This window comes from Centruroides sculpturatus, unplaced genomic scaffold (assembly GCF_000671375.1).
Source record: "Centruroides sculpturatus isolate CEXI.00-Female unplaced genomic scaffold, Cexi_2.0 scaffold91, whole genome shotgun sequence".
NCBI classification, from domain to species: Eukaryota; Metazoa; Arthropoda; class Arachnida; order Scorpiones; family Buthidae; genus Centruroides; species Centruroides sculpturatus.
In genome coordinates this window covers 230,907-254,905 of record NW_019384299.1, presented here as the reverse complement: position 1 = coordinate 254,905, position 23,999 = coordinate 230,907, and the positions used below count along the sequence as shown (strand labels likewise).

Here is a 23,999-nt window from a genome sequence, read left to right as displayed (position 1 = left end):
AATCATCTGTCTTCACATTGGAATGGATTAAAACTTATATCGGGCTCCTGTGTGATTTTGAAATTTCAATTTGGAATTCAGTTCAAGAGCTTTGCTTTTCCTATTGCTATTCATCTTTACTCCTGACAATACACAAGAATGATTCAAACAACCCAGATAAAATACTTTTGTTTTTAAACACAGAGTGAGCATCTGGTAAAAATTGTGAATACACAGTTCAGAAAAATTATTGCAAAATTGCAAAGAATCCTTCGCTCTTGCATACAGGATGACCTAAGTTTTTGAAGCAGTGGAAAATGAATAAAAATCTCGTCTTATATGCGAGTAAATATAGTAATCGTATTGCATTGAAATATAATTTGAACAATACTGAAAGTGTACACATTTTACTACTAATAAATTATTATATAAAGATATATATATAAAACTTAAAATGTACCATTTTATCATTACTAACTGTATTAGTTAGAAAGCAAGGAACATAAATATTTATTCTTGTCTAGCCTTGATATATACTTGTGAACACTATGTTGGCCTCTTTGTTCCTAGACTTATTGCACCATCACTGGACACAGGATCTGCCTTAGAAAATCTATTTATTGTGTCAAGTGATGGTGCAATAAGTCTAGGAATAAAGAGGCTAATGTAGCACTCACAAGTATATACCAAGGCTAGACAAGAAGCGTATTATAGTATTTATTGGATATTAAGAAAATGCCTATATTCCGTCAGAGGGGAGAAGACAGCCAAGATAATAGAAAGTCTGACACATTAAGAGAGGAAATCTTACAAAACGAAAGGTATCGGTTGAATGTTTGACATTTGGTATTTAAAAACATGTCTTAGAGAGGGTTTGTCTCTACCGACTTTAGAATTAAAAGATAGCATTGTAAAAGATATGCAGAAAATGTTTGGATTTGTTATTGGTATTTTACCAAACATCAAGATTTTATTGTGCATTTTGTAGATGTGGATGTGTCAATTTCATAAATATTTGTAAAAAAAAAAGCTGATGAGGAACATAAGGTCTGAAATGCATACTTTTTTTGGGAAAATAAATTGATTTTGTAATGCTCATCTTGTAATAAGTCTATGAATAAATAGGTTAACATAGTGTTCACAAGTATATAAATATTTATATTATTTGTGTTTTGTTATGCTAATTTACCATTATGTATATTAACAATTAAGGGACTTGATGGAAAATGGTGTATCCCACATTAGGAAGTTCTTGAGAAAAAGGAGGATTAATAACTTTTAAATTGCTCTTCTCGCATGAGCATGTAACATAAAAATACAAAATTATACGCCAATACAAAATAAACGTAAGATATGATAGCAATGGTTAACAAAAATAACAGTATTAATATACAGAAATAATTGATAAAAATATACAGTAGATTTCTCTATATCTGTACCTGAAGCAGCATTCAGACCCACTATTTGGAGAACAAGAAATAATGTCTTAAAACATTCATCTCTCATATTGGCAATTAAATTATAATAAAGATGAATTAATACTTAAAGGTAATAATAAATAATGAGCATGTATTTATTGTGACATTGTCAGTATGCCAGGCTGCAATTTTTAACCATATTTTTAAATTATTTAAAATATATGCTCTATACGTCAAATTAGTAGTGGCTTGTCCCTGTACATCAGAAATGTGTTAGATAGATGTTGTGCTGGTCATCTATCTAACACATTTCAGGGGAAAATTTTTGAATTGAAATAACATGACTTTCAGTTTACATCAGAAGTTTGTATGTAGTTAATCAGGGCCTCCTGCCCCTAAGGTTTCCATATTTGATCTCATCTTTCGTCTATCTAACTTCATTCTTGAGATTAAGGAAAGGCGGACAGATGGACAATGACAGTGGAAATTTGTAGGTCTACAATTTTTTGAAATTGCAGCCCCATAATTTAGTGAAAAGTGATTTTTATTATAGAAACATTAGTTAACTTGTTTCATTAATTTATATTTAAATATTCTTACAATATTCAAAGAATACTCAATTTTAAATTATAATTATATTAATTAATATCTGAGAACATCATAATGTACATTAAAACATTGGGAAAATGTTCAAGTTTTACATTTGTCATTACAATTTCTCAAGCATACACCTCGAGTCATGTGGTACAGTACATGTCCAAATAATACTCAAATTCTTCCTACCCTCGCTAAGGCATACTCGTCGTCGTTCCTTACACATCAGTCACAATTCTACAGTACCTGCAGATTACTTGTGTTGCACAGTGACGAGTGATTCTGATGTTGTGAACTGCAGAACTCAAAATGCCTTCTCTATTACAGAACCACAATTGTTGTTTACAGTGCTTTCTAGAGATAGTAAATAAGAAATTTGAATGCAAATGGGAGATGAAAACAGACGTTTACTGTATAAATTCAGGTATATTGCATACTTTTCAGATAATAACATTGCTACTGTAATTTTCACTTTTGAAGACCCATTAATATTAAAGAAAATGCCATACAAAGGTATTTTTATTTATATATGGATAAATATTTGACTGTGATATAGCTTCTCTTTAATACCAAACATTAAAAATGAACATCTCATTTAAGATATGCTTTTCTTTTAAAGGTTCAACAAACATTGGAATGTTATTTTTAGGAAAAAATCAAAAAATGCATGAAAACTTTCTAAAATTTTGAAATGTAAGTTATATTGAAATGAATTCAAAGGCTTTATTTTCAAATGTTTTGGATCTGAAGATTCTTATAAACATTAATAAAAAAATTTTCATAGAGATTCTATGGGTGAGAAATTTGAATCTTTCAACTTGAATTCAAAAATCGCTGCTGACCTATGCTAGTTCATTTTCTTTTAAACAAGTTGTTTCTCCATCCAGTACTTTTGGATCTGTTACCAATTTGTTTAGTAGGGATAAACATGTAAAATTGATGAGATTTCATTCTTGTAGGAAGCAGTTTTGATGATGATAACTTCAAATTGAATTTCAAAATTCTTGGTTGTAGAAAAGATTTTCTAGAATTTGAACTCCAAGAAAGCAGAGGTTAACCTCTGCTTTGTTTGCTTAATGATTATTTATAACCCCTTAAAATATTTTATTGACACACAGTACCCAATGTGATGACTGTATATGTATATATAATTCATTNTACAAATGATACAATACAGATAGATGCTGTGACTTTTTCATCATTCTATAAAAGAATTAATAGAGTTGAAAATTAAAGAAATATATATATTTCTTTAAAAATTTTCTAATTTGTTTAATTAAAATTTAAAATTAATTTCTAATTATTAATCTCAGCACAATTAGGTGGCTTAACCACCTACCATTAGACTATCATTAGACTAAATTCTGTTATTTAATTAATTATCTTAATTTTAATTCAAAAAGAATATGTTTATAGGTATGTTTGACTATTAAAAATTAAAGCTATGTTTTATTATATGTTTACATTTATTAAAAATAGTTTATTTGTTGGTTTTTTATTCAGTATAAATTATTAGAATTAAATACATTTAAAATTGCATTAAAAAAAAATAATTCATTATAATTTTTTAATAATAATTGTAATAAAAGATACACAAGATAATGGAACAATATAATGAAAAAATACTTAAGTTATTATGAAATTTATCAAATTCCAGTATTCATTTTTATTGATAATGTAAAAATATTTTTTACAATAAATGATTTATTTAAAATTTTATAAAGTATTTGTTTGTGGGTCAGCTAAAAGCATCAGTTTTGCTACTTGTGGTTGAATTTAATTAGAAAAGGTCATTAACATTAACTGCTTGTTCATCATCTTGTTCAGTTCAATTGTTTGTAATCTTTTGGACCTTTGGATTTTATTCCATGTGATTTTACTTTTCTGGATGTTGTGTATACATAACAAGAAAAAGTATTGGAATTGTGTCATATTTGACCCTCTGTTTTTTGCAAAGCTCAATGTTTTGAGACCCCTGAATCTGAAAAAGTTGAGAAACAGGAAAAATTCCATGTGTGTGTGTTTGTTGGCATTCATTTCCTTTAATATCTCATGACTGGATAAAGATTAAGAAACAAAATTTGGCATGATAACTTGCACATAAGGAATGTTGAGGCTATTAAATTTTGATTGTTAAAGATTGAGGAGATGGAGTGATAGAGAGGGTCATGTGTCATATCTCCAGAGGTTGGACTTAATGAAGATTTTACTTGTTACTAGTATTTACAGTTTTTTTTATAAAACTGATTTCTACTCTCTAAATTAACTCTTTTGCCATTTTATAATAATTAATTTAGAAACTTTTTTATTACAGAATCTCATAAGAGATGATACCACAAACAAATTTTATTTATTATAATTAATAATATAAAGTTACTTTTTAAATAAAATCTGATAACAGTCAGGAAAGTTACGCAACTCAGTATTGGATTTTTTGGTTGTAGTTCTTACAACCAAAGTTTTAGTTATCAAGGATATGCCATAAATTTGGCAGCTTCAAAAACAGTATCAAATTTTGTGTGAGAAACATCACAGAAGATCAGTTATGGTTGGCCAACAACTCCACCTTTACTTTCCAGCAATACTTTTTAATTAAACAAGTATTTTGGCTCGTTTGATAAGCTTTCTTCAGGTTAACAACCAAATCAGAACACTAAAAACACATACCAACACTAAAAACACTTAATGTATCACAAATTACTTAAAGTTCTGTGCTAGCAATACATTAAGGTTTTTTGGTATGTGTTTTTATTTATTCATTCATCCAGTTTTGTGAAGAATCAGAACACTGGAAAGTATTCTGATTCAGCTAACTTGAAGAAGGCTTATTAAATGAGCTGAAAATGTTTATTTAATTAAGAAGTATTTTCAGGAGGTGAAGGGGTGTGAGTTGTTGCCTTCCATTTTTACATCAATATGATGATGATCATACTGAGCAGTATCCTCTGCATTGCTAAGATTTCTCATGTCATGAGTGTCTTGTAAAAATATTGTTTGTTGCTTGCAGTGACAAAAGTGCCATAGTGGCAAGTTTTGGTTCTAATTTTTTTATGGGAATATCATCATCATTTACTGAAATATTACCATACCAAATTTGGATATGTTTAAACTACTGAATATAGTACTACTACTCTCTACTACTAACTACTACTCTCTACAGATAGCATTGAATTGGATCTGGTACTTAAAATAGACTCATTCTTGAAGCTTATTGCCAAACCTTAGATCAAATACACATACAGGCATGTGTGTGTGTATTTGATCTAAGGTTTGGCAATAAGCTTCAAGAATGAGTCTATTTTATTATTATTATTATTATATATAATATGAAGGTAAGAAGTGTTATTTTAAAAAAGTTGTATCCTATTTTTTATTATATATATATATTTGTTTATATATGTTGACTTCTGGACTTTTTGAACACACTTTGTACAGTACTATACATACAATCAAACCTATAGATAACAAATAAATTTAAAATGCATGAAAGTTTATAAAAGTCATAACTTTAGAAACAGATTAATGTTTTCAGGACTTATTAGTTCTATTTTCATATCTAACAAAGTACAAATTACAAAGAATAAATGTGAAGTAAATACATTCCATATAGTGTGTGTTTAGTACAGGCATGGCCAATATATGGCCCATCTAATGAATTTATGCGGCCCGCGATTATCAATATTAGCTACTCAAGTCCGAATAGCTTGATGAAAAATTCTGACACCTAAATAAAAAAAAAAAAAAAAAACCACTCACTGTGCGTTTAGAGTTAACGCTCCATTACAAATCTCTTAAGCACGGCGTAGAGTGTTGATAAAGCATGATAATATGAAAAATGTATCTGTAATCTCTATGTACAATTTAGTTTCTACAGGGTGACACCATAATGAGATCTTGTATCACCTCAAAATATTCCTAGGGCAGCCTCTGGTTCAGCCTGTGAAAAAAGTTTTCTTTCCAATTCGGCCTGGGGGCAAAAACTATTGGCCACCCCTGGTTTAGTAGTTATTTAAATTAAATTCAATTTTATAAAGTTTTTGGGAAATAAAAAATTTGAAATTGTTTGTGATTAAAAATTATTACTGGTAATATAAAAATTATTTAAATAATAGGGTTCCTCAAATCTTCTTACGCGTATACTGGAGAATGTATAAATTAACACTCCTAAACCTTATAACTCCAGTAATAAACATTTAATAGCAAACTAACGTTTTCAACCATACATTCGGTCTTCTTCAGGTTTAAAAAACCAGTTATATTCGAACATGGATTATATACTCCTAAACCTTATTACTGGAGTTATAAGGTTTAGGAGTGTTAATTTAATAGGGTTCCCCTTGAACCACAGATAAGGCATACTACTGAGCTGACTAGGACTGTCTTGGACTGTTTCTTAGAATCAGTTTGGACTGAAAAGCAACAGATACAGTTTTGTACAAATTCCAACTTGCTATTTATTTAGGAGACATTACATATATTAAATATGAATCCTTGTAATTGTTCAACCTGACATCTGCCAGAACAGTTGGTTTCACTTTATAAAGCTCTTAAAATGAGTCTTTCATTAATTAATTTTATTCTAGTCTGTAGTATAAATATTTACTGTTAGTAATTACTAAGGATGTACAGATAATTGGCCATTATCAGCACTTCTATAATTATCAGTATCAGCCATATATAATACCAAATATAGACAAGATTGCATACTATTTTCAATTAACAAATAATGTTGAACATTTATTGCAATTATTTTTGTAATACATTTTGATATTTCTTTAATACTTGATAATCAATAGGATGTGCTATTTTTATCATGAGAACTTCTTTCAATGATGAACAACTGATTGTTGGTACTTATTCCTCAGTATAATGGTCATTCTGTATTGTTTCTGAATGATGATCAAATGACTATTTGTGGTCATTTTTTTTACCATTTATTATTTGTGGGCACTAGTGGATTTTTTTTTTATCAGGTTCATAAAGGGACAGTCAGGTTCTGAAGGATGGGACCTGATACATCCAGTACACAGGGTCCGTACAGACTTGGACAGTCAGGGAATAAGATTTTTAGAAGAAAAAGTCAATTCATCTGTTGCTCTTGTTCCTTTTTGTTCTGAACACATCTTTAAATTTGGTTTGGTATTTATAGTTAATAATATAATTTATGAGTAAACTATAAATGGTAATCTATCAATTTTAAATTTTGTTGGAAGGTTTGTGTCCGTATTTAAAATGGTGACTAGTGGGAGGTGTGCAGCTATGTGGGGGAGGAGTATCAATTGCAAGTGAACACCAAACATGGCGATGCCAGAAGTGTTTGGGCAGCGAAACTTTGGATTGCAAAGAGAGAGGATGTTGAAATTGGTGTCGATTTGTAACTTGTAAAGTACTATATTATTTTTCCGACTTTCCAACGATTATCGACACTACTGTGTGCCGGAAATAGCCGTTCCCTAACAGGTACTTTACGCGGATTCGCGTTAGTGTGCCAGGCCTGGACTTTAAGCGTGCACCGAATTAAATAATGACAAAGTTTGTCAATAACAAAATCAAATATTTAATTAAACTTCTAGTAATAAACTATATACAGTATTTAGTAAAAATCAAACAATAATTTATTCAATGAAATTCAACAGAATCAATCCGACAAACTCAAATCAATCTATTTCTAACTTAATTCTATTCCCCTTGGAATTCGACAAAATCAAATAATTAACTTATAAACAATAATTCTTATAAATTAAAGATCCTAATCGTCACCTCAATATACTAGGAACCTATTTCCTCAAACTCTCAAGACTTTCTATAATCGTTAATCCATAAATAGAATAACTTCAAAATCCTATCGGACACCTCTCTCGTTCACTGCTACGAAGCTCACCAAAGCTCGTTGCTATCAGGAATTCACCTCGTTCGTTTTCACTTGAGTTAGAGGCTTTATAGTGTGAGGTGACGTCACAATTCTGAATGAGATCACTCTCCTCATTTACATACTTATCTGTAACATTAAATTTTTCTTGTTTATCTGGCAGATTATTTTCCGACAATACTTCGCTAACCTTTTACATTATTCTTTTTAACAATTATTGGGATGCTTTATTCTTTTAAGGTTTAGCGATTCCTAACTGGGTTGTGGGGTCTTCCCCCCCTTTTTCGTCGGTGCGGACTTACTTTTTTCCGCTCGGGAAGCGCAAGTGTGCGCGAGTTTTTCTACGGCGCTTTTCTTTCGTCGGTGAGTTGGTTTTTCTTCTATTTTTAAGTTACTAAGGTGAATGGTGAGGAAACCTTCGTCTTAACTAAACATAAGCCCCAAACAAAATATAATGAAAGCAAAATAAAAGTAAAATAAAAATAAAGCTCAGACTTGGTTCCTTACAAACTAATTATTCTAATTATTCACAAATTATTCTCCCTCCCTTTCCAATGAAAGAAACACTTTCATTGGAAAGTGAGGGAGAAGAAGAATACATCACAATAATAATATTTTATTAGCTGACAAAATATTATTATTTGGCAATTCTTAGCCAGTTTATTGGTAGGCCAGTAGAGTACATTGGCAAAGTTGATATTGGTATGTATCTAGTAATTATACAAAAAAAATTTAGATTAAAAAATTTTTTGAGAGTTTTATAATACTTCACATTTATGTATACTTGTAAGTATTAAAAACAGTTTTAAATTTTTAATATAATGTTTATTTTTTGAATTTTACTCAAGGATGACAACTTTAACTTGTCAAAAGTACTTGTTAAGTATTTGAGGTTTTTTATCTTACAATTAAAGTTATTTAATAGAAAATTACAATCTTTTACTATATTTTGATAGTATTATGTTTAAACTAATTTATAAATTTTAAAGATGTGAAATATCGTAATTTTTATTCTTATTAAGTTTACAAATAAATTACTACAATAATCTCATAATAAATTTAAAATTATAAATTCCATATATCTAATTCTTACAGATGGTATTTTGGAAAGATAAAAAGGATAGAAGCAGAGAAAAAATTACTTTTGCCAGAAAATGAACATGGCGCTTTCTTAATTCGTGACAGTGAAAGCCGAAGAAATGATTTTTCACTTTCAGGTAATATATCCAGAGTTATAAGTTAAGAAAATTTGCTAGTTGTCCAGTGTTGCAACCAGCTCTAGAATCTGGTTGTTCTGTAATGAAATCAGTTGTTCAAACTGTACAGTATATACAGTATATCTTTTCTAAACAACCAGGTAATACAAAGTAATTACATACTTACATAAAAAATAAAACTTTTTATTGCGTGAACCTTATACAGCCATTCATTAGGTCTATACATGAAAAAATCTTGAACATCTCGGGCAATTTACAATTTATTTGTTTACATTAGATGCCAACTTAGAAACATTGAGTAAGTCTATAAATTCCTATTTGGTGTGTTAAAAAACATTTTTAATGAACTAAAATTACATTTAAAAATGCAAATAAAAAATAATTCTGATATTTACAGTATTTAAAATCACATTAAAGATTGCAAGCTAAAATTCTTTTTAACAGTTAAACAAAACTAAAATTTATTGAATAAATTCTAGTTTTGTATACTTATTAAATAAAATTTATTATTCAGTACTACATATAAGTAAAATGAAAATATAAACAGCTGATTAATGAATTTATTAATCAGGTGTTAGCACCCATTAATTTTTAAAGTAAAACTGTTACTTAAGAAGATTAGAATCTGATAGATGAACTGTTTGGCAGAAGATAAACTGTTACTGAATTGAAAAAGTTGTACTGTTTTAAATACAGAAATATCTGTATTTAAAACAGTACAACTTTTTCAATTCAGAATTTGAATAAAATGAAGACTTGTCTATTACAGAGAAATTATCAGTCCTGGCAAAAATAAGCTTACATACTGTATTTTACTTACAAACAACTCTACTAAAACTCGATACATTGTATTACCAAAGCCCAACCACTGCCATATACTATCAGGCTAAATAATGGCTATAATATTATCAAATTACCAAACAATTTTATACTAGAGGAAGGCATTAGGTGCCATCTCATAATAAATTTAATATTACATGTTAACTTTCACTAGTGTTTAATTTATATTACTTTGTTGAATGTTTTCATGGTTCGTCTTTAAATATTGCTAATTATTACTGATGCATAAAAAAAGAAGATAAGTTATCAAACAGAATAAGTTTTATTGTACTCGTTTACTGTGTTCTATAAAAAATCTTTGTCTCTCTTGTTTATATATGAAATTTTATATGCTTAAATAATATAATATTACAGTACAAGTAAATATGATATTTGTATTAATACATAAGTAGATAAAAGATAAGATTTTATAGTGATCAAAAAGTCACTGTACGCTTGTATTACAAATGATACAATACAGATAGATGCTGTGACTTTTTCATCATTCTATAAAAGAATTAATAGAGTTGAAAATTAAAGAAATATNCTATAATATTATCAAATTACCAAACAATTTTATACTAGAGGAAGGCATTAGGTGCCATCTCATAATAAATTTAATAATTATAATTCTTTAATTAAATAATTTAGATTTACTAGAAGAAAAGAATTGGCTTGGAGTGAGAATTGAATCCGCAACTGACATTTACTTACGGATGCATTGCCAATTACACTACCCTCACCTCCAGTCTGATCTCATCTTCCAGTATATATAACATTATGATATAACCGTAATGTTATATAACTGTCACCATCGTCAGTTACTGTGGTGACGACTGGGGATGCATCAAGCACCCTCGTCCTGTGAAATCTCTCTTAAGGTGCTCAACTGGCAATTGTATACCCTGGCAAGACGTTTATATACAAACAACTCTATTAAAACCTGATACATTGTATGACCAAAGCCAACCGGGTAGAATAATTGGCAGCACATTCTCACAGTAAGCAGCAATTGTGGGTTCAAGTTCCACTCTGGATTGATTCTTTTCTTCCAGTAAATCTAAATTATTTAATTAAAAATTATAATTATTAAATTTTTTAAGAGATTGTGCCTAACACCTCCCTCTAGTATCAAATCGTTTGGTAATTTATTAATATTATAGCCTTTATTTAGTCCGATAGCATACAGCAGTAATTGGCTTTGTGTTTTATTTTGTATAAAACAAAAAAAAATTAGTGCCACAAAATACATCTTAAAGATGTGTTTTTAATTTAGTAACGTGTTTTAGAAAACATTTTTATCAGTTTGAATCAAATTTTTAATTTAAATGAAATGGAGAGTAAAGTTATCATTTGATTGTCTTGTATTCAGTTATAATACATTTTTAAGGACTTTTTTTTAATTTAACAGTTTTCTGCAGTTTGTACAAATAACTATTACTTAAATTGCAAATTTACAAATTTATTAATGTAAATGTTTACATAAATTGTTGATATTTTTTTCCAGTTGCTGATACATAAATTTTTTATTTCCTCATCTCTGATGTTATCTGTTTACATATTCTGTGGCAACCATATTGGATTTGTTGTTATAGCAGAGTTTGATGACTCAGACTTTTGGTTGTTTTGTTTTTACTACCACTAATTACTATTTAATAAAATAAAATATGCACAAAGTACTAAAAAGTTAAAGAAAAAAAATGATTGCCTACTGGACAATTTCAAAAGTACATTCGATAGTCTAAACAAAATTTTGGTTGTGTGGACAACCAGACAACTGCAAATTTTGAACCCTGAAATCTATAATTGATAATTTTATATATTTTTTATTTATAATTTTAATTATTTCAGCTGAACAAATGTAGGAATTGTTGAACAATTTTTAAAACTGACTTTTCTCTGTGTTTTTTAAATTATACAGTTCATTGAATTTGCAAACAAAAAAAAGTCATCCTTTAATTATGAAAAGTTTCATGATTTCAGCATAAATGATAGAATCTGAACAAAGACATTGTATTATAAATTCAAATCCTATCCAGAAATTAGTTACACTGATCTGAGATGATTAGAAAAATTAAAAGAGTAAAAGTGGTCCCAATATGGGTCCCAAATGGAAATGACAATGCTCTTTTCGTAAAAATGTCACAAAAAGAAAATTTCTTCTCACAAAAACAAAATTTACAGTACAAACAACAGAAACTCAGAGGAAAATAACAAAAAATAATAGAAATGTATCTGAAAATGGGCAGTTTTTGAGAAATCTGTTATGACAGTGTTGAGTGTAAGATAGATTTTATTACATAATATCATATTAAATTTCTTACATAACACACACAATTATATAGCTCATAAGAAATGTTTAAAATGACCTCCACTTGTCTGTGCATAATTGGAGACATTGTAGCATTGACTATTGTGCTCTTTTGAAGGCTTCAGATTTTCCAAAAATGGTGGTACAGTCATTGACAATGAGTTGCAGCAGCATGTCCATATTATCACTGGGAGTGTCTACACTGGTCTCACAGATAAAAATTCAGAGGATGCAGATTGGAAGAATGTGGAGGCCATATCAGCAAAGACCCATTCTGCCTATTCACCTATGTAGATAGATTTGATTTGATTATGGCAACATGAATGATCTGCTGAGGGGGATGCCTTCCTGGAGGACTTTTATAGGAAACTATCCCCTCTAGGTATTACAAACATTAAGAAAACTTGGAAAATGTCATGGGGCCAGCCTATTGGTGAGGCACAAACTCATGACCAGTTGGTCATGAGTTTGTGTTTAGTGGTTTTATTTACTTGGCCACTGGTGGACATGCATAGATAGATACGATTTAGTAAAGCACTTGCACATTGACTAAAGTAATCTCCAACTTACTTTAGTCAAGAGTTATGTAATAAAATCTGTCTTGCTTTATCTTGTGTCATTATTCACTGTGAATTGTGACATCCCACACCTGAAATGAATTGCCTGTGCCACTCAAACACTCTCATGTGAGGTAAAGTTCCATTACTGTAAGCATCACATAGAAGCTGCAATGTCTTTGTAGCTGTCTTGCCTGGGTTCACAAATAATTTGATGTTAACTTACTGTTCAATTTGGATATCCATTCTTCTCGTAGAAAAACTTGCCACTGACATGTCACAAGAGTTTTTTTTTTGTCACACTGTAGTTCCTATTGGAGGTTGAGTAAACTAATGTTAATGACACAGGCAACTCATAAAACATCCAGTTACTCAAACATAACATCCCAAACCATACAATATTTATCTAACTTGAGATATTAATCAGAGATAAAGATGGTATAAAAATGTTTTAAAAGTGTAAAAAACAAAACAGCTGAATCAAATCCATGTGTCATTCCATCCCTTTCATCTGACATATGAGTCAGCCTGAGCTGGAAGGGTCTATCTACTCTTTTGTCGTGTGGACTTTAGCTGCACAGAAGTATGGGTTATATATTTACTAACTTGTTTGGAAACAGTAAATAACTTCAATAATGCAAATTTGCTGTACATAGAACTGGAGTATCAAAACTACAAAATACTATATTTATATTTTTGTAATAAAGACACAAATAGAGTATGGAGAACAAATGAACTGCACGTTAAGTGTAGTTCATTTATGTGGTTCATTAGTTTCTCTATTGTATTTGTAAAATATGATACATTATTGTATCATATTTTTTTTCAAAAATGAAAAAACCACACAGATTTGTTTGTTTGAATATTTACTTCCCCATATATGTACACAAACTCATAAGTTCTTGAATTTTGCATGAATGTCATTAGAAATGGTGCTGAAAAAAGCCTACCAAAGTTGATGGTGCTAAATGCTGAGCTAATTACAGATTGTTTTTCCATTGCTACTTGATGATCACTGTACCTCAATCATTGTACTTTGTGAGGATGTTTGTAGCTAGACCAATATAGTAGGAGTGACTATAGCAAATTGTGGGATGGTCGTACCTGGGGGAGGAAAAGAGGATCTAGGAGTCCACCTCGTAAAAAAATTTTAAGTTTACTACTGTTAAAGAGGTTGCAGACCAAGTCAAAACTTCAAACTTGTACAGCAAGCAGAAGTACGTATCTGATGTCTGAACTCTGAGTAAAACACATTGCGATACATGTTTATGTTGCACAATGTATAGTGAGATTTGTTATAAATTGGCAGATGAACTCAAGAACAATGAAGGTGACCAGCAAAGGTAAAAAAACAAATTAAACTATTTTAAAATATAGGATGTTTAATAACACACTAATTATTTTTGACTTTAATTAGTGTTGTGATTCCTACGATACTTTTGTTGAGGAAGTGGTGGTTATAAATTCCATATGGAGATGACAATTTAAAAGAAGCTTGGGAAATTGTTTTTAGAAATTTACAAATGAATTATGCTGTTGAGGGTAACTGACTCTGTGAAAGACCAAATCTACTTCTACAATATTATAAGCTATTATAAACACAACTATAAAAATTCTATAGTCACTTCATTTCACTTGCAAAAAATTGAATAATTAAATAATTTCTGGATTAAAATTGTCTGTTTTATTACAATGCTATCTGTAAATGCTTAAATAATCATTATTTTAATAAAATATGTCATAATTTTAATCCAAAACACAGAAAAATGCAGATGTTTAATCTGAACTTCTACTCACCATACTCAATGTTCCAAATGTCATTGTCAAACTTCTAGACTTCTAAGATGGTAGTGCTAAATGTTTGAAGTTCATGTTTTTAGAGATGAAAACTTCAGCTGCAACCTCTCTATTAAATAATGTACATAGGCTAAAAAATATACAAAATTATTCAAAATTTAAATATTAAGAATTATATGTTTTCACAAAAATTATATGTTTACCTAAAAATATAAACAATCAAACAAATTTTGTCATTTAGAACAATGGACAGGGGTGGTAATTTTCTAGGGGTTGCTGACTCCCATCTAGTGTCAATGGTACTGTATTTCATCATCTGGTATATATGATTTTTCTGGTCTGTACTGAGGTTCATGAAATTCAGCATTATGATAGAACTAAACTTTTCAGAGTTAGTGGCTGTCACCGTTCATAAACCAAATGATTGCAGTAATTAATTGGGATATTTTTTTGCTACAATTAATAATTAGAAATTAAGTAATTTGGTACTAGAAGTAGGCATCAATTTAGATAAGAAATGGCACCTAATGTCTACTTCTAGTACCAAATTACTTAATTTCTAATTATTAATTGTAGCAAAAAATATCCCAATTAATTACTGCAATCATTTGGTTTAGCATTAATATATCAGGCATTGTGTGTGTGTGTGTGTGTGTGTGTGTTTTTCAACTCCATATCTCCCACACCCTTATAGCACAGAATGCAAGGATTAGGTCCCCCGTTTCCAGACTAATTAGAGAATTTTTACGTCCAGTCAAATGAACTATTTTCAATTTGATCAATTTTCTGGAACGTTTACAATCGTTCTATAATCGAACCAATTTGAATTCAAATACAAATTTGAAATTAAAACGGTTCGAACATTTTTAAAATCGAAATAGAAAATCTTCGAAGTCAACCACTTTAAGCCCCCATATCTCCCCCACCCTTATAGCTATCGAGACGCAACCACCATAGTGCACGAATGGAGACTTGGGGCTACTACCACATACAAACACCATTCATGTGCAATATGTAGTTTTGGCTGAAAAGTGAAATATAGGGACACACATGTCCATTTTTATATATATATATAGATGTATGTGTGTATGTATGTATGTATATGTTCATATTTTTCTGAAAAAATTTTGTCTTCATTTTTATTTGCAATGAAGGTGACCAGCAAAGGTAAAAAAAAATTAAACTATTTTAAAATATTTTGTCTTTATAAGGAAGGCTTTGCTACCTGCCTTGATTCTTCACCACCACCATGATTTTGATAGACATACCTTGTCATTGGAAAACAATTCATTCTGTATTGTAGTGGGAATATCACAGAATTGATCATTTTTGTTTATCAAGGGAGTATTTACAAAATCTCTTGCATCAAGAAACAATCCTTGTCTGACAGTACTTAATCAAATATAAAAAAAAGAAATTCTGAATATAATCTTATTCCAGGCTTGAATTTGCAGAACTAATTTTTTGTAAATGCTTTGTGGTTGACTAAACAATTCATATTCTGACTGTGACTAGAACTGCCTGAATAATAAATTTTTGAGATAATTGTTTAAAATAAAAAATTCTCTCAATTCTTTGTTCGATCGTAAAAGGAACTCTCTATCAGTAGTCAGTGTACAAATTTTAATTTTCCTTTCTTCTTAGAAAGGAAGACTGACATAATGTTTTTATCAAATGACATCATCTTACTTTAGGGATAGAATTTCCTGATCAAATAGAATTAAGCTTAATACTTAACTAAAAAAATTAATTTGTCTATGGTGATTAAATAAAATATTAAAATTTTGTTATATTATTAGGAAAATAAAGCATTGTTAATTTGCTTATTCATTTATTCATTTTATGATGTAAGTTGTTATGCTGATGATTACATTTTAACAATACTTGCTTATATTTCTGTGGAGTATATTATATATATTGTAATTAGAGGATATCTTTCTAGATATAAAAATTTTAGTAATGAAAATAGATATATTCAATTTTTTAAAACTAATTTTAAAATGTTAGCATGAATACTAATGCAGATATATAATATTTTATAATAATTTTATACAAAAATTGTTATAAAAGTATTTCAGATGCATAAATTTATTATTACTATAAATTGTGGAATATAAGCCAGCCTCAAAATTTTTCATTCAAAATTCTGGTTTGTCTCATAAATTCCCCAAACATACAGTCACAGTAAATTGAAATATTTTTTATATGCCGGGCTAAAAAGTGTTTTACTTTGCCAACTATTTGTTACTTTTTTATTCCTGTTACTATTTTTTCCCCGTTTTCAGTATTAGGTTACTTTTTGTTACTATTTGTCATTTAACAATTAAGTGCGCACACAATATGAGAATGTAGATTAAAATATGTGGTATTGTTGAAACAGAAGAAAAAACGTCAGACACAAAACATTCAGGAAAAATGTCATTTATAGTAGTGTTGTGCTGAAAAACACTCATATTTTCACAGATGCAGTACCATATATGTTGTGAAGTCTAGAAACAGAAAGTTCATGAACAAGATACAATACTAAGTGCAGATGCATCTGTATAAGTTACCCTTGACTTATGCCATGATGCCATAAGAATGGTCAATTTATCTGAATTGTGAACCGTTTGTGTTTGTCTTCTTATTAAGTAATACTAAAGGAAGAACATTGCAACTTTTATGAGTGAATAGGTCAAAATTATCTTTGTGTCATTTAATTGGAAAGGTATGTTGCATTTGTATTATGTTCTCTTTTCAGAAATAATGTTATGTGCACTATATACTTTCTGCAGTAAGTTATCAACTTCACTGTTTAGTAGTGGTAAAAAGGACAAATTGTGAAGATTCCAATTTATTTATTTGTGTGTATCTATGAATAACTATTATGTTCAATCATTACTAGGAATCTCATTATGAAATGTACAGTACAATTATGGAACTAAACCATATGTTTTATTCATCAAATCATTTCCTAGATTATTTCTTCTCCAAAATCAAAATAAAGGCAGTTTGAAAGCATTTTATTCATTTAACTACACTTCAGTATTATCCATTCTTTTGTCACATTAAATATGATGTCCTCTGCATCATCGAACAAGTAAAATCATGGACATATAGTTTCCTCTTACTTCATGTAGTCTTAAAATTTAATTGCTGGTTTGTTTAATTTGAGTAATCAAGTTATATTCTTTTATAGATAAATTTGAATTAAGTTAAAATGAGCAATTATTTATTGTGACATCGTCACAATGCTGGGTTGCAATTTTTAATTAATTTAATTTAAAATATATGCTCTCCACCTGAAATTAGTACTGTAGTGTCTTGCCCCTGTACATCATACTTTTCTTTTAATAATAAAGTCGTATCGGTCGTCTATCTAACACCATTGGGGGAAAATTTTTGAATTGAAATAACACAACTTCCATCAACTATATACGAACTTCTGGCGCAACTTCCAGTTTGCGCCAGAAGTTCGTATATAGTTAATCGATGCCTCCTGCCCTTAAGCTTTCCCTATCTGGTCTTGAATTTCATTTATTTAGCACCATTCCTGAGATTAAGGATGGACAGGCAGAATTTATAGGTCTACAATTTTTTCAAATTGCAGCCCAATAAATATATTCTCAATCATTTAAAATTAAGTTTGGTTTTAATTTTATGTGTAATTTTAGAATGCATTTAAAAGATATAAGTATACTCGGGATGACAATAACAAATAAAATGAATAGATTCTTTATATTTTCCCGCTCTTAAAACATTTACCAAGATTGCAATTTAGAACAAAGTTAAAATAATGTCAATTTGGCATCGATCTATACGAAAAAAAAATTTAGAACTTATGCCAAATCGGTCTAAATATCTACTCACCATGTGGCTTGATTTGAAAACATTGGCAACTAATCAAAAGTCTTAATGTTTACTTTCTACAAGTTATTTTGTGGTTGTAACTCTAAATTTTAAAGGATTAATGTCATGTTGAGGTATTAAGTAATCATGATTGTAATATATCAGGAGTTCAGTTTTAAAATGTTGCTTTGCTGGTTGTGATAACTCAAATAAATTTTTATTTTATTATATAACTTTAAAACAATATCTTACATAATAAGTTTCATAAAAAAAGTTTTCAATTTTATTACTACTAAAATGTTTTCAGAATAATAATGAAATGTTTAATAAATTTAATGCACTTTATTCTGTGAAATATAAAACTGTATTGAATATTTCATCATTATTAATTTGATACTACTAATTTAATGATGTTTTTCAAATCTTAACTTTGTGAATAATATCTGTTTTGTGTTATGCTGACTTGTTTGCAATGGGCTCAAAGACTGGATTGCATAAATAGTTTACTAAAAAGTAAATACATATGTATATTATACACAAACATACTACACAATGTATATTATACAGAAGTATATGATGCTTTATTTGGAAAGCATTGAAGCCATAAGAAAAATGTTAATAAATTGCATGATCAGAATGAGAGAATATTCATTATTTGTATTCATTTGAATTATGTTTTATTGAACCATTCTATTTTAAATTATATCTGAATATTGTTATAAGTCTGGAATATGGAAATATAAGTACAGTATTTATTATATATATATAATGTATGTATGTATATTAGTAGGAAATATATATGAGTTTAATGAAGGTAGAATGTGTATATCAGCTTTTTAAATCAATTCTTTAAAAATTAAAAAAAATTTTTTGTTAAGTTTGAATTACTAAAGTAGCAAGATAGCAAGAGAGAGTTTCGTTTACAGTTATTATAAAGAAATAAAAATAATTAATTAAATATAAATTAATTTCAATAATTTAAAATAAGTCTCATAATTTAGCTACTAAAACAGTTGATTTTATTAACTTTTTACTCCAGACTATTTTTAGTGGAAGTTTTATTTCAGAAACTAACAAAATTATAATTGCTAACTAAAAAAATATATAATAAATTCAACACTAATAGAATATTGTAGATTTTGTGTTGGAGATTACCCAGCATTTGTGCTGTTATGAGGGCAAGGGATTTTGTTTTTACACTTTGCATGTTTGAAAATCTATAGTGATGGCAGTTTCAGCTTCTTCAGTGGGTCTAGCAGCTTTCACACAATACAAAATTTCAGGGAATAGATACGTCATAAGCAAGATGAACTTCTTAGTATCTCTTCATAAAATTTGTACAGACTGGAGTATACATAAACCAGGGCTGTGGAATCAGTCGTCAAAAATCTGCCAACTTTGACTCCTTTTTACTTTCCCAGCACGTTATTTATATAAAACAGAAAAGGACTAAAATCGTGTCAAATTTGACCATCTAAGTTTTTTGAAAATTACATGTTTGAAGACCTGAACCCAAAAAATGTCAAATAAAGAGGGGAGATTGATACGTGTGTTGTATCTAACTTGTTTAATTTCTTTATTCTCTGTTTTGAGATATTAAACAATATCTCAGAATGGGTAAATTAATTAAATGAAATTTGACAAGGTAGCTTGTGTTTAAAGAGGCATTAATGTTAAATTTTGATTCTTAATTAAAGGTTGACAGAGTGGAGACATAGAAGGGGTCACATGTCATAGCTCCAGTGTGGTCAGACTTAATGAATATTTTACTCATTATTAGTACTCACAACATTTTATAAAAATCCTATCCTCAAAATTAAGCTTTTTGTCATTTTATAATAGTACAGTAAAACCCAGTTAAGATGTTCTCACCTGAGATGTCTGAACTAAATCATACCCCCACACACATTCTGACAGTTTGAGGCTTAACAATTCCTGTGTTAACCCATCTGACTCCGATTCAAAAAGGTGAACAAAATCATGTCCCTCCTCCACAGTCTAACATACATACATACATACATGGGGAAAAAACCCAAATCTTTTGCATATCTTGACATTTTAAGGTGTCTTCAGTCCCAAAAATGTAAACATTTGGGGAGGATCATTTTTGACTGATTTCTACACTTTCCCTGTGATATATATAACAGCCAGGAAAGTAAACATTATTGAATATATATTGATATATTGACTATGTCATTAATTAGGAGAGTCTTTTAGCTTAGAATGTAGAAACTTTTTTATTCGAATCTCATTTAGAACTCTCTATTTAAGCTTTTACTCTGAAGTCACACGACAACATCAGAATTCTCATGCCTATTTTGGTAACAAGTCCATCCCTGGTCAGAGTTTTTTACACGACTCCACAGCCTTGACATAAACTAAACAAAATACACCCAGGGACCATAAAATAAACTCCATTTTTACTGACGGAAAATAAGGAAAAATGCTTTCAATCTACATTGGATCTTCCTTAGGCCCTATATTTCTGAATTGGAAGAAACATAGAATATTCCAGTTGTTTAAAACAAAGTTCTATATTTTGAATGCATTTTAAAATTTAAAATATTAATTAAATTAATAGATGGAATATATAAAATATGGCTGGCCTGTAATTAGACTGAAAACATTTGTCTATTTGTTAAAATTTCTGCTGGAAATGAAGGAAAGTTTATTTTTTATTGTTTGAACTGTTTCCAGTTTTTGGTTGTATGTTTTTCTTTTGCATATTTATTTTAATTATTTTTAAAAAATTCAATGCATAGAAAAGGAATAACACTAACAGTGAAACTATGTTACTATTAATATTAATGAGGAATATGAAATATATAGATGGAAATTGATTAAAAATTGTCTGAATGCCAGAGACTAATTCCTTTATCTTGGAAATTTGCCTTCAGGGAGACACAATAAGGATTTCTGGTTTGTTTGTTTGTTTATTTTAATGGAATTTGTAACTTATGTAAACACAAAGAAAATTACCATAAGCAAATAAGAATATAAAGTATATATCTTTCATGTCAGTCACAAACATCAGTCATAATCAAAAAGATGATTATAATGCATTTGATCTTTAAATTATTCTTTTACTCTTTAATGCAAACTGAAGATGCTTTGAAGACCTTAATTTTGAATATAAATGTTTCATCATTAAGGTGTTATTATTGTTATCAGTGAATGTTTATTTTTATTAAATTGAAAATCCAGTTTAAAGTCACGAGTCAAATTTGTTCAATGTTTAGTTTAAGTAGTTTAAGACATTGATCATTTTTATTATAATTTACAGATTTAAAAAAAAGTCATTTAAAATGGCAGTTTCCGATAAGTGTATTATTTTGATGTTACAAAATTCTTAAAAGCAGCCTATATAAGTGATTATATATTATTAGTTGTATCTATGTAATGATATTTTTGTTCATTAGAGTCAGGATTTATAGAATTTAAATCTCATATTATTAGATTTTTAATAATTCGGGATTGCCGATACATTTTCAAATAGAAATTAAATTTTGATAATGTGTCTATCAACTTTGCTCTACTTTTATAGTGCAGTTGTATACATTTCATTACTTCACTTGTTTGTATTTTATAAGTTGATAAAAATTTCATTTCGTTTTCCTTGCATTATTAACTTCCAAAAATACACGTCAATTTTAGTCTAGACGACTGGTTCTCGTATTTTCGAGAAAACGAGAGGTCGTTAGAGGGAGGAATTTGCTTTCCGAATGTTAAATTTAGCCGAAATATTTAAATTTTATTAAATGCAATTACTGTAATTGTTTCCTTTGCTTGGCTCTTATAATTTATTTATAAATCTTATCAAAATAATTTTACACAATATAGAATGTTGAACTTTTAATTTCTTGTATGATCAGAAATATGAACTAAATTATATGTATTACAGTCTTAAGATTAATTACCAAATTTACTTAATTCTTGATTAGAAATACCAGACAAGTTACATTAAAAATTCAGAAATTATTAACGTAGACTACTCGCTATTATTTTATAGAAATTTATTCAATTATTCCTGGTGTAAGGATCCCAATAAATTATGGTAATGTCCAGATCTTTGACATCATACAAATTTATATGTTAATCATATGAAATCATATTTTATTATTTTGATATTTCTGAGGCAAGATAAATGATTCAAATTATTTAATTTTCTTAGTATTTCTCTTAAACATCATATAATTACAACTTTGGATAAACTTAATCGATTGCATAATGAAATAGTAAGTAATTTCTTTCTTTTATATTTATAAAAAAAAAAAAATTGTTTTGATTAAAAAGTAAATTTTTCACTTTAAAAAAAAATTAAATTAAAAATTATTTGAACAGGAACATTAAAAACTTAAATACGAAATCAAGCAAAGATTGATTGAATTTCATTTAATATGTTGCAAATTACAAATATGAAAAGAAACAATGTTTTTCTTGGTTAATAAATCATAAATTTAAGCATATTCAATCTAGAGAGACTAAGTCCGACAGAAACAATGCACTTATTAATGTTTATTTTTGTCTATATAAATTCCCTGGGGAAAGAGGAGAGTCATTGACCTTGAGATATGCTAGACTGCTTATTAAGTTGCAGTCCGGTGGCAAAAGACATTTCCCGATAAATGAAGATTCTTTTTTCGTAGTTAAAATAACCTACATTTTACTTTTTAAAAAATCGGTCAAAACATATTTCTGATGATGTGATTTTCCTCTAATGCATCATATATTTAATTGGTAACTGATTTTAATAAGTTTTCTCTAGTGGAAAGATTTAATGTGTGTCAATAGATATTTAATGGGAAAAAAATAAAAAGTAGCGTGTAGATAAAGGGGGAAATTTATAAAATATGTAATACTTGAGAATTTTCCTAGATGTTATATTTGATGAATAACAAAACAAAAAATACTGTACATTTAGTTAGTTACATCCATTAATATTTAATGAAATTACTGCATTTCAAGTTACTTAGCTAAAAATATTACTTAAGATCAGAGTTAATGTCTATAATAATTCAAAATTTGAATTTCTTGAATATTTTAATGCAGATTCTAAATATAATCTACATTAATCTCAGATTCTGCCATATCTTAAATCATAATAATTGATCTTAAATATTTATAAAAATAGTTGTCAATTTTCTCTGTTTACTTTCTCTTCATGTATTACTTTTAAGTCATCTTTAATAATTTTAAAAATAAATTTTTACAAGTTGTGCTTTCCAGTTTTTGGACATTAAATATGAGGTTTGAAAAAAATATAATGTTGTCAACACCAGACTATCTATGTTTGTCTGTTATAAATTTAAAATAACATAAGAGGTTAGTTTCAAATTGCTTCTGGCATTCAAATATATTAAAGAAAAGATTTTAACATATTAATTTATATTGTATGTGAAACTGTTATTAAAATTTAAGCAAATGAGTACAAGCAGCAAAATAAAGACAACAATTAGCATTGAGAACTGGTTCCACCAATAGTCTTTCTCTCGGTTGTCAAGAAAGAGAGAGACAGTTGGCAGAACCAATTGTCAGTGCCAATTGTAGTCTTAATTTTTGCTGTCCGTGTGTATTGACAACAACTCACGTCATAAAAGAATAACGAAATTG

General features: G+C 28.7%; 1 protein-coding gene and 1 long non-coding RNA gene across 2 annotated transcripts in view; one reads left to right on the top strand and one right to left on the bottom strand.

The window, feature by feature from the left end:
* The window catches only part of LOC111632370 (tyrosine-protein kinase Src42A-like), a 71,933-nt gene that overhangs the window by 14,895 nt on the left and 33,039 nt on the right, over positions 1-23,999 (top strand). The window contains exon 2 of the mRNA XM_023376816.1: positions 8,956-9,077. Within this exon, the coding sequence (XP_023232584.1) occupies positions 8,956-9,077 (122 nt within the window). The remainder of the gene's footprint in view (positions 1-8,955; positions 9,078-23,999) is intronic.
* Positions 14,221-23,999, bottom strand: part of LOC111632468 — an 80,284-nt gene continuing 70,505 nt past the window's right edge. Inside the window, exon 6 of the long non-coding RNA XR_002757872.1 lies at positions 14,221-14,691. This is a non-coding gene — a long non-coding RNA (uncharacterized LOC111632468). The remainder of the gene's footprint in view (positions 14,692-23,999) is intronic.